Source organism: Toxorhynchites rutilus, chromosome 1 (assembly GCF_029784135.1).
Source record: "Toxorhynchites rutilus septentrionalis strain SRP chromosome 1, ASM2978413v1, whole genome shotgun sequence".
NCBI lineage: Eukaryota > Metazoa > Arthropoda > Insecta > Diptera > Culicidae > Toxorhynchites > Toxorhynchites rutilus.
In genome coordinates this window covers 199,338,008-199,350,710 of record NC_073744.1, presented here as the reverse complement: position 1 = coordinate 199,350,710, position 12,703 = coordinate 199,338,008, and the positions used below count along the sequence as shown (strand labels likewise).

The 12,703-nt window shown below is 41.4% G+C and overlaps 1 protein-coding gene across 2 annotated transcripts in view; it reads left to right on the top strand.

Annotated features, from left to right (window-relative positions):
* Positions 1 to 3,015: 3,015 nt before the first annotated feature.
* LOC129763342 (rhophilin-2) overlaps positions 3,016 to 12,703 on the top strand; it is a 263,041-nt gene continuing 253,353 nt past the window's right edge. For both annotated transcript variants that reach the window (XM_055762306.1, XM_055762313.1), the window contains exon 1: positions 3,016 to 4,162. In XM_055762306.1, the coding sequence (XP_055618281.1) occupies positions 4,109 to 4,162 (54 nt within the window). In that variant the 5' untranslated portion in view covers positions 3,016 to 4,108. The remainder of the gene's footprint in view (positions 4,163 to 12,703) is intronic.

The following is a 12,703-nucleotide window of genomic DNA, read 5'->3' as shown; positions in this document are numbered from 1 at the left end:
CAGTATACCTAACAGCGATTATAGAGTTTCGGCCGCCTGAGTGCTCGAGTTGGCTTGCAAAGCTGCTCACGACAATCAGAAAACCCGCATCAAGAACAGAGCAGCTTCGGTTCGGCGCTCATCAAGGCAACAATTAGTTTCAGTGAGTGGCAAAGTGTTTCTCCGGCACGTCGCCTTAAATGTAATTTACTGAACAACATGTCACAAGCTGGATGGGAAGAAATTTTCCAACTGTGAAAGCTGTGGCGAGTGGCAAACGCAATAGCTAAACAGGAAGGTTTAACCGAACAAGATGGGGATATCGAGTGAGAACAAAAACACAACACCAAAGATTCTTTTCAGAACCATCAACATATTCATAAAGAGTAAACAGTAAACTAATCCATTTTTCAGGTAGATAGGTAGGTATTCACGTAGGAGAAGAAAATAAAACAATATATTTAAAATATATATTTAACAAAAGCTGTCCCCTTTGTATAGTCCTACGTCACTCCGGTTATGTCCCCGACATTACCCACCCGTCTTTTTATCATTAGACTATGATGATGGTGGTATTTTATTTGTTTGTACTCGTTTTTAATTTATTTTTTCTTTTTTATACATTTCGAGTAGTCTGCAACAGTTTGAGCATCGTGCACGTGAAACGGCATAGAGAAGCTTAAAATTGAGCATTTTCTAAAAAAATGGTTCTGTTTTTAAGAAAATCATATTCTAAGGGATTGAAAGTGGAAATTGCGAACAAGCTAGGGATAGCTCAACCGGAATTCTTGTGAATTTATCTTTTTTACAGATGATTGACGAGATCTTTCTGTGTTGTGGCAGATCTCATTGCAGATTAAGATTGAAGCGATTATACCCCAGGTTGAATGAAGGGCCTGAAGTATCGGCTGGAATTAGGCTTAGGTTTGCTCAGCTGTCTGGTCTCGAAAACGATTAACAGATCGTTGTCGGGTATCCAGTAAAGCGAGATTTCCTTTGTAAATTCAAAGCTGGTATGGATATAGGTATTAGGTTCGATTCCTGATCGGTCAAGGGTCTTCCCGGATTGGAAATTCTCTTGACATGCCTTGGAATATCTAGCGTTCATATAATGCCTTCACTTGCTCTTTCGAGTGACAATCTATGTCTATGCTCTTATCCAATATATTGGTTTTGTTTGTATTATAAAAGAAATCCATATATATATATATAGTTATCAAAGAAAATTCGTCCAGCTCAAATCGTTGTAGGAAAATAAAGTGGGACCGTCATCATTATTATATAATGAATAGAGTACTGTTTTAGGTGTAGGTGCATGTGTGTGTGTGTTTTTTTTATCTTTAGACTATGATGATGATGGTATGTTGTTTTTATTATTTTTTTTTTCAATTTTTAATAATTTTAGTTATTAGATTAGTTTAAAAATAATTGTGAAGTCTACAAGAGTTTGAGCATTGCGCGCGTGGACCGTCATAGTAAAATTTGAAATTGAACATTGGAAAAAGTGATTTGTTTCTTTGTTTTTGTTTTGTTTAATAAGATCGATCCATTCCAAGGGATTGAAAGTGGAAACTGAAAAGAAGCTAGGGATAGCTCAACCGGAATACTTGTAAATTTATCCTTTTGACAAATGATTGACGAGATCTTTCTGTGTTGTGGCAGATCTCATTGCAGATTCAGATTGACGCGATTATACCCCAGGTTGAATGAAGGGCCTGAAGTATCGGCTGGAATTAGGCTTAGGTTTGCTCAGCTGACTGGTCTCGAAAACGATTAACAGATCGTTGTCGGGTATCCAGTAAAGCGGGATTTCCTTTGTAAATTCAAAGCTGGTACTGACATAGGTATTAGGTTCAATTCCTGATCGGTCAAGGGTCTTCCCGGGTTGGAAATTCTCTTGACATGCCTTGGGAGAGTTACTGGGCCTGAAGTGTCGGCTAGAATTAGGCTCGGGGTTGCTCAGTTGTCTGGACTCGAAAGCGATCGCATTAGTAGATCGTTCTCGGGAATCTAGTAAAGCGGGAAATCCCTTGTAAATTCATGGCTAATGCTGATATAGGCTTTGGGTTCGATTCCCGATCGGTCAAGTGTCTTCCCGGATTCTCTTGACATGCCATGGAATATTTAGCGTTCAGATAATGCCCTTACTTGTTCTTTTGATAAACAATCCATGCCAGTGGTACAACCGGACCGTTTCTTGTTTTTAACTTGCTTACTGGTTGATTTGATATTACAAAGAAACTCCTCCATATAATTATCCACAAGATAACTCGTCCAGCTCAAACCTATGTAGGGGAAAGAGGTGGGACCATCATCATTTATTAAAACTACCACTATTGAAGCAGCACGAGGGCCCGACCATCTTCTGGGCGGATCTCGCTTCGTGCCACTATTCAAAGGACGTGTTGGAGTTGTACGAAGCCAACGGGGTCACCTTCGTGCCAAAGGACATGAACCCGCCCAACGCGCCGGAGCTTCGCCCAATAGAGAAATATTGGGCGATTATGAAGCAGACCCTCCCGAAGAACCCAAAAGTTGTCAAATCGGAGGCGGACTTCAAGAGGAAATGGATTTCTGTTCAAAAAAAAACTACAACCTGACGTTGTACAGAACCTTATGGACGGGGTAAAGAGGAAGGTGCGAGCATACGGGCTTGGGCTCGAAGTATGAATAAAAAGAAAATGCCAAAAGTTGTTTAACAGTTTTTATTTTACTGTCTAAAATTTTCAAAAGGATCGGTCTACTGGGCGAATTTCTACAGCGTTTTTTCCGTGATGCAATTTGATGTGACACACCCTTTATGAAAGTAACGCGTAAACACCAACATTCAGCCCTTGGGGCTGCTTCCATCGCATCAATAACTGCCAAAACCAGCCACCATGTGGCGTGCGTGCGTCCCATTCCCACACCCACACTCGTCATTTGCGGTGTGCTGTGCACATACACAACCTTCCACACCTTCCAGGTGTGCGGCTGAGCGTTTGCGAAAGACTGAAAATCAACGAAGTTTTATCGCTGCTCGCTCTCTCTCGACTCAGTACCGCATTGTGTTTTGAGGTGTTTGCTTTGATTTCGCGCTCGCTCGTCGCACGCCTTACGCGTAATTTACACGCGCAACGTTAAACAACGTTCGGAATAAGCGATCTGCGTTTCGCGATCACACGCACGCTAAATTGGACTTTCGTGGGACCTTACAGGCGGGCGGTTCCCTTCGTCTCCGGGCATGGGACGGAACAATTTAGCAGGAACCAATCAATTTGTGACATTTGCGAGCCACATTTGAATGACGACGCTCACGCAACGGGTGATCGAACACATTTTTGGTCGTGTCTTCGGTGACTCTTGTATCCGGAGTTGTGATGTCCCCTGCGGGATTGTGGACTGATTGATTGTACGTTACGTGCTAGAATCCGGGGGTGGTCCCAAAGGCTTGACGTGGGTTGATGCATATGCAGACGTGGAGTCGAGAATCAAGTCCCAAATAGGTGTTGGAACGAAATACATTGGTCGGTAATGTTATGTTTAGGATCGGTTTGATTCCCGAGAGATTGGAGCCGTTACAGCATAATAACAACGGTTACGCCCACAACTTGGGAACCCCATTTCAGGGAAGTGACGACTAAAGAAAAAATAATAAAAAAAAAATCGAAAAGGCCCAAAGTGAGGGGGAGAAAAGTGATGTTTTTTTCTGCGTTTTAATTGTTGTTGCTAAACCTGTGGGTGCTCGGTGTCATTAGTGGGCTATATGTGTACGAAATTGTACCCAAAGGGAGGAGGATAAATCAGTGTGTGCATCGAAAATAGGAAGACTGTTTATGCGTACCGGAACGAGCAGGTACAGAAGCAACCAGATCGCTAAGAAGTGCACCTGAAGAAAGAAGAGCCAAAGTGCACACCGGAAAGCAAGTGGCGAAGAAATCGATAAAAGCTGTATGTTTCTGCTAAATGTGTGTTGTAAGTGTTCCTGGAGTGAAAACGGAAAGCAATCACTGATGTAATGTAGGAGCGATTTGTGGTCGCCAACTACAGAAATAGAAGCTGAAGCCGGGTAGCAGTGCACCAACATTCGGTGGAATAATCCACTTGTGGTGATAAGAATCCATTTAGGAATCATTTATTGCCCTAAGAAATGGATACGAAGGAGAAAGGAAAGGACGAGGAGGTATCGTTTTGCTTTATAAGGGTGAGTAAAGCCGAATCGGAATAGTTTCCGGTTACCATTGTTGAGGTTCAGAGCTGAATTTCCGGCGATTCTCCGAAAGAATTTTATGAGCTACAGTAAACTAAGCCGGGTGTTTTCTTTTAGTGTGTTGATACCTCTACGTCATGTCGTTGGGAGTTTCTGAATTTGTTGGTAAATCTTGGATTGCGAGTAACAGAGCAACTCTCAGCTGTAACAATCACGGCAACAGGATTATTTACAGATTAATTGCTTATCATGCAACACAATGCGTCTCTGGGAGTTTCAATTTTAAATGTACTTTCAATTTTAGGGACTACTTACAAAGTGTCGCAGCAACATATTTCGTTAAAATTCCGTAAATATCAGCACTCCTAGTTCAGAACGATCGTGCCTGACGATCGTATTCACAAATTTTAAAAGTAACAGTGATGGAGAGGAGCGTTCTGATAGACTATTTGACTTCTTCGTAATTTAAAAAATCTTAAAAATTAAGGGAATAAAATGAAAATAAAGGTTTATACAGATGGCCTTTGCAATGGATACAAAACAAATTTATTACCCCTTTCCTTACTTTTCAATTTTTGCCCTATAAGATTTGTCTTGAGCCTGAGGAGTTCGGGTTGAGCGACGGTGCCGATTGGACGTGCTCGTTCGCGCTGCGTGTTTTTCCTTTGAGTGTCGCTGTTGTTTCGATGAAATTTTTAGGCGTTTCAATAAAAGATGCACTAGTGTTATATAAAAGTGCGCTTTTTTCATCGCTACATTGAAATCCTGTTGAATTTGTTCAGATTTCCTGGATATTGGCGGAAAATGCCGTGCAAAAGTGCAGTGCAGTGTGCGGCGGAGAATAAAGGGTGTGTCACATCAAATTACATCACGGAAAAAACGCTGTAGAAATTCGCCCAGTAGACCGATCCTTTTGAAAATTTCAGACAGTAAAATAAAAACTATTAAACAACTTTTGGCATTTTCTTTTTATTCATACTTCGAGCCCAAGCCCGTATGCTCGCACCTTCCTCTTTACCCCGTCCATAAGGTTCTGTACAACGTCAGGTTGTAGTTTTTTTTTGAACAGAAATCCATTTTCTCTTGAAGTCCGCCTCCGATTTGACAACTTTTGGGTTCTTCGGGAGGGCCTGCTTCATAATCGCCCAATATTTCTCTATTGGGCGAAGCTCCGGCGCGTTAGGCGGGTTCATTTCCTTTGGCACGAAGGTGGCCCCGTTGGCTTCGTACAACTCCAACACGTCCTTTGAATAGTGGCACGAAGCGAGATCCGCCCAGAAGATGGTCGGGCCCTCGTGCTGCTTCAATAGTGGTAGTAAGCGCTTCTGTAGGCACTCCTTAAGGTAAACCTGCCCGTTTACCGTGCCGGTCATCACGAAGAGGGCGCTCCGCTTTCCGCAAAAGCAGATCGCTTGCCACATCATGTACTTTTTGGCAAACTTGGATAGTTTCTGCTTGCGAATCTCCTCCGGAACGCTGAATTTGTCCTCTGCGGAGAAGAACAACAGGCCCGGCAGCTGACGAAAGTCCGCTTTGACGTAGGTTTCGTCGTCCATTACCAGGCAATGCGGCTTCGTCAGCATTTCGGTGTACAACTTCCGGGCTCGCGTCTTCCCCACCATGTTTTGCCTTTCGTCGCGGTTAGGAGCCTTCTGAACCTTGTATGTACGCAGGCCCTCCCGCTGCTTGGTCCGCTGGACGAATGAACTTGACAAATTCAGCTTATTGGCGACATCCCGGACCGAACTTCTCGGATCACGTCTAAACTGCTTAACTACGCGCTTGTGATCTTTTTCACTGACGGAGCATCCATTTTTGCCGTTCTTCACCTTCCGGTCGATGATTAGGTTCTCGAAGTATCGTTTTAGTACTCTGCTAACCGTGGATTGGACGATTCCCAGCATCTTACCGATGTCCCGATGTGACAACTCCGGATTCTCGAAATGAGTGCACAGGATTAATTCACGACGCTCTTTTTCGTTCGACGACATTTTTCCAAATTTACGAAAAATTGACAGTTAAGCATGGCCAACGTGATCTATACACTCTTATCTGATTATAAGCGAAAGCTGAAGATATAATTCCTAAAAATTAAATTTCTACAGCGTTTTTTCCGTGATGCAATTTGATGTGACACACCCTTTATTAGTTTCTCGTTTGGTTTCGTGTTACAACATGTTTCTCATTTTTCTGCGTAATTGCCGTGTGTGTGTTTTTGTATATGCATTGAAATTTAGTCTTCGCAGTGTCAATATCAAATCGTGTTCTAAGTGAAGATATCACGATTATGAAAGAATGGGAAAGAGCTCAGATCGGTTCTCATGGTGAAAGTGTCCCAAAAAAGTGTGCAAATCCGTCCATGCGGAAAGGTGATTCGTTGATCAGCGCACTTTCAAGAACGACACAAGTGCTGTACAAGTGAATTCTCACATATAGAATTTCTGTGGCAGTAGTGTAAAGTTTACTGCCAAGAAGTTTTCCATCCTTTTCTTTCTCACTTCAAGCGACAACAGTGTATGCGTGTCATGTCGGACGTCTGTTTGGCATGTTTGGTACTAGTGTGTGCGTATTTCCATCGTGATAAACTTGGCTGTGTAGTAACATCAAACAACGTCCAGTATCTGCCTATGTGTATTGGTGACACCACTTGTAGTCTTGTCGGCTCGTCGCTATTTGCGTATTTGCAAATAAAACATCATCGCACAACAGTTTTTATACAGGGACGTGTGATTCTAGCGGTTTTGTGCGCGTTTACGTTGCTCTGTTTGTGTGGTTGGGTCCTTATTACTGTGGAAAGCTCTTTTTGTGTACCTTCTTTTATATCCCTACCTTATAGAGCGCGATTAACAAAAAAATATATCGCCGATCCAATCTATTTTAGAAGAGTTTTCTTGGTTGCCTTTATAGATTAGCATTTAAAATATTTTGCCAATTCGATATATATGGAAGGAGCTTTCTCGGTTGCCTTCTAAGATTGCCCAAAGGTTACCTCCGTGTGATGCAATGAAGATGAATTACGTGAGACTAGGCACAAAGAACATTATCAGTCCAATATATCGCAGAGGAGACCTTTTCAGGCCACCCTATAACATCTTTATTCTCTACGAAACGCATTTGATTTTCGAGTTTTCGTTTCGCCGAGTAGTTGTTTCCGCGCTTACAAAACCGAATCACTAACTGGAGTTCCGGTTCTATTGCAGAGGAGACCGTTTCAGGTCATCCTTTAGGATATTCAGCCGCTGCGAAATTCATATGAGTTCTGAGTGTTCGTTTCGTCGAACAAAGGAGACCTTTTCTGGTCACCCTTCAATATCTTCAGCAGCTACGAATTATATTTGTTTTTGAGTTTGCGTTTCGTCAAGTAGTTGTTTCTGCGCATAGAGAATCAAATCACTTACCGAAGCTACGATCCTATTGCAGAGGAGACCTTTTCAGGTCCCCCTTTCATATATTATGTCGATACGAAATGCGTTTGATTTCCAAGTTTTCTTTTCGTCGAGTGGTCGATAGTTCCGTTCACATTACTTACCTCAGTGAATCCTGATTCTTACCTCCCCCACTAACAACAATCCCTTCCATGATATTCGCTAGGGAACCACGCTATAGAGGCGACCCTTCTGGCCTTCTGGGCGGCGAATATCATACTAACATTCCTTCCTTTCCCCTGGTGACTGTAAGGACGTGGCCGGCGTCGTTATTGACCATTTAAAGCTCGAATCATCAGAAATTGCACAACGAGAATGATTTGTTAGTCCCAAGTGTCATTCTGAGTGTTCTTTGTGCAATTTGGTTGTTTCAGGTCAATCACGGAGAGCAACTACGAATTGTGCAGTCTACCCAAGCTTAAGCTCAAGCTCAAGCTATAAGATTTGTCTTGAGCCTGAATTCGTTATCCAAGCCTTGTCTGTTACCAGCTTCAACGAATTGAGGAAATTGGCGCATCAAGTCATTGAGGTTCGGTAGCTTGACGAACATTTGAGGGTTTATCAAGGCCACAGTTTTGATAACAGGATCGCTGAAATCAAATCGCTCTGAAATCTGTTTCCCGAGTTCAACACAGAAGTCACGACAAATCAGTTTGAAGGTCAGTTTCCTAGCTGCATCCAATCCTTCTTTAGCTTCTTCTGCATCGATACCAACGTGAACATCTTCAGGCTTCTTCAGAAAGTCTTCAAAATCTTTCACATCAAGGTCAGCATCAGGGGGCCACTTGGTTACGCACTCGCTTACTAAGCGATCGATCGTGAGTTCAATTGGCCCTCAATTGGCCATCTTCATGTTGTTATAGAATCACTTCGTCCATGCAACTATCATCAGCGATGGAGATCGATACACGGTGGAACAAAGATCGATTCATCCATACAACTGCTCTGCTCTGCAAGGAACATCGGGCTGTTGTTCTACTAATAAACCAACAATGATCAATATCCACTGTCTCTGCTGTCCGGTCTGCTGAACAATGGAACACAGAAAGAATACCCTTACGCCTGCATAGCTACTACTGTGCAATTTACCATAATGTAATGCAGGGTTTCTCAAAGTGATCGATATCGACCCCCAGGGCTCGATTTCAATTTCCCAGGGGTCGACAGAAACGAAAATTGATTTTGGGGGTCGACGGGGTTTCAATATCGACCCCTATAAATTAACACAAGTTCTTATTTGAAATCTTTAAGATGCTTCATAAGTTGTGTTACGTGAATCACCCTGTTATAAGAATGACCCGAATTGCCACATTTGATCCCGTAAAATTTTCCTTAAAAAATCTGTATATCAGCTCGTTAGTCATTCGGTGGTAAGGCACACGAAGTCAGCTCGGATAAGCGCACCAGTAGCAGGATAGGTGGAGAAGCCACATCGCTATCGACCGGGAACTTCGCATGAAATTCGTCGCTATCAGATATCGACCGAATTGCTAATCCGCAAGCTACCTTTGCAGCATTTGGTTCGTGGAATTGCTCAGGACTTTAAAACCGACTTGCGCTTCCAAAGTTCCGCGGCTATGACGCTGCAGGAGGCTTATTCGAAGATACCAATTTGTGTGCTATCCATGCAAAACGCGTCACATCATGCCCAAGGACATCCAGCTGGCCCATCGTATCCGAGGAGAGCGTGCTATATTAGCTTAGCATATAATCAACGGCCCTTTTCAGGGCTCCAAATTTGATGGATTAGAGTTTAGAAAAGTTTTTTACAGGCCGAACTGAAAGGAGCATTTAGCGAAAATCGTGGTTTCGATAATAATTCGTTACCGATAGGTGCCATGGATATGGATTTCTTAATGAAGAATATGAAATATATGACATGATGTAGTGAATATATCCGAAGAAATCACTTTGGTGAAACTGCATTATAAAATTATTTGTGTACGAATGCCGCAATCGATAGTCGACTCTAATTTGCGCTGGGTAATTTCCTCGGAGGACTCAATTCCTCCTTTGAGCATTAAGAAACTCTTTCTGGTAAAACGAAGTGGTATGAATCACATTATTTGAATGATAGAATGAAGAAGTTTTCTGCCAATTTCCTTGAACCTCCAAACGTATCTTTCTCCCGTTTGTCGTTTTCGCGTTCGCTAATCCTTTCTCACAACACCCATTTCTAGTTTGAGAAATTGTTGAGTAAACATTGTTTGCCAGTGCGCGTAGAGCGGGAATTCCTAAATATTCATTGCACCTCTAATAAATTGCCGAAAGACGTGGTCTTACGTTGATCGCACTTGATTGAAAAAATCCAAAACGAAATGTATTTGGTCGCAGCATTATATGAGTAGAAAGCAAATAATCGCTCGAAAATGACTTGATTTTCGCGATGTAAAACATTTTCCGTTTTTCATGTTATGCATCCAACATTGGATACGAAAATTTCCACTGATGGGGAAAAAAATATTCAGAAGCTTTCCCGTTAATTGCGATTGATTGAAAAATAACAAAACCAAATGTATTTGGTTGCAGTGTTATATGGATAGAAAACATTAAAATAAACTATTTCGCATGAATGTATTTTTCAATTCCCATGGGAACTGGCAGATTATTTTTCAGCAACGATGATAGCAACGAGAATTCCGCGCGTGTATGTGTGTGTGGCGGCTGCTCCGATGTTTCAAGCGGAACCGTGGCATCACTCTCCTCCTGATGGATTCCCTTTTGGCCTTAGGTGCACAAACAGGCTCTTGGTGACACCGTTCATCAGCGCTTTCATGATAAACGAAATTAGCTTCACAACAACAGCGACAACATGCTCCAATCGCTGTTCAATCATAACTGAGTGGGTTTACGAGCGGCGCTCGCTTATATACCGATTTTTGATTTCAATAGCCTGTTTTGAAAGCAATTTTAAGACTATTGAAACAAGTTTTTGGATGAAAAAGTAACAAGTATATGACGCGTAGACATTTTATCTTTCAAATGAAGTGTTTATCATACCATTTCGTTCAGTTGTTTAAGAGCTATTAACGCTCAAAATCTCGGTCTCCGGCGTAACGCTTTCGTTCTCGAAACTTTGGTTTTACACCCCGGTATAGAAATGAAAGACGTAGTCCTACGTCAAAACATTCTTCTCAACTTACCCTCATTATGAGATTTTATGTTTACATAATTCATGAATCGCCCCAGCTTCCCCCAGATTTTTTTCTCAGATAATCAGGAAGTATTACGCGGAATTGAAAGAATACATGAAATTGAAAAAAGTTGCCTTTAAAACTACGAAAATCTAATTTAATTTTCAACCCAAAATTGAGTATACATTAACAAAATAAACCCTGCGTTACTTGCATTTTGCTCATAAATGACAATATCGTTTTATTTTTCTTACAAGCGTTCTCGTTACATTTATCCCTTCCGTTCAGCACAAATCAGTTCAGCTGCACTCGTTCGTTCGCAAACAGTTCACTCTCAATCAGTTCTTTCCCATACAGTTCGTTCTGAATCAGTTCATTCACAAACAGTTCACTCTCAATCAGTTCTCTCTCAAACAGTTCACTCGCAAACCGTTCACTCGCAAATCGTTCTTTCGGAATCAGTTCGTGGGGAGAACTACCGTTCTTTGAAAAAGAACGACCGTTCGTTCACTCTTTTCGGCGAACTAGTTCTTTTGTACCGTTCGTGAACGGTTTGCCCATCTCTACTCTCAATCAGTTCTTTCCCAAACAGTTCGTTCTGAATCAGTTCGTTCACAAACAGTTTACTCTCAATCAGTTCTCTCTCAAACAGTTCACTCGTAAACCGTTCACTCGCAAATCGTTCTTTCGGAATCAGTTCGTGGGGAGAACTACCGTTCTTTGAAAAAGAACGACCGTTTGTTCACTCTTTTCGGCGAACTAGTTCTTTTGTACCGTTCGTGAACGGTTTGCCCATCTCTAGTTGTCATTTACATCATTTTTTTTTCTTTGAAAAATGACAGTGGACGCACACAAAATATTATTCGACTCAAAAAACAGTGTACTATACTATAACTGTGTCATTCACTCCAAATAGCTGTATTTCGCCAAATAGTTTTATATCAATTTTTTAACAAAAACAAATAGGTGTAATTATGACTGTAAAATATTTTAGTCAAACATGGAATTTGTACTAAATTTTGACCAAATTTTATCTGTCAAAAAGTGTCTAATATTTGACCTCCGGTCAAACAGTGTACGGCCACCTTAATTGCTGTCGTTCCATCCTCCTTTCTCTCTCTCTCTTCAATGTCCCTGTCCTTATCATCAGGTATGCTATTTTCAAGCTCGGTTGGGTGTAAGACCCTACAACTACTACTGTGTAATTTAAAATTCATAGAACCATAAACATTTGTACATGTACACTATTTGAACCCGGCTCTGTTACAGCTGAAATGCTAATGAACTTAATAAATAAACAAATGAGATAAGAAAAAAGGTCAGCATCAGCGAATCGCTGCACGCAGCTCTCCAAGCATAAGTTACTCAACATGATCAACAATAACATTTTTGTCTCATTATATTATTGATTGAGCGGTAGAACAAAGTTTAGGAACAGCATAATCGGTTTAGTCGAAGGATCGTTTAAATGAGTTAATATACGATTGGCTGATTTATTATTAACTTAACTTAACTTGGAACGAAAGAAATACTTCATGCTCTTCAAATCGCTGAAGATTTCACCTAACAACTGCCTCCAAAAAAGCCATCCCATTGCTTTGCTTCCACATTTTTCTAAATCAAGGAACCTAATGTAATAAATTTTATATTTAAAATTGATTTTTTTTTAAATCTGTAAATTCTGTATCTTTACTAAAAGTCTGTAAATCTTTATACACAGACTCTGTACCTTGCCGAAAAATCTGTAAAATACAGAATATTCTGTGTATGTGGCAACCCTGACTGTAACCTGTGAATGGGCATTGTGGCGAGAGGAAATATTGCAATTTAAGACCCGCCGGATGGCAACTTACTGGCGCGACCAGAGAATTTGCCATTGAAATTACACAATCTTGTTCGTTACAGTGAACAGTCAAATCGCGGTGCGATTTTGTTCAAATCCAAGGTGGAACTCGATGAAATGATACAACGCGTCG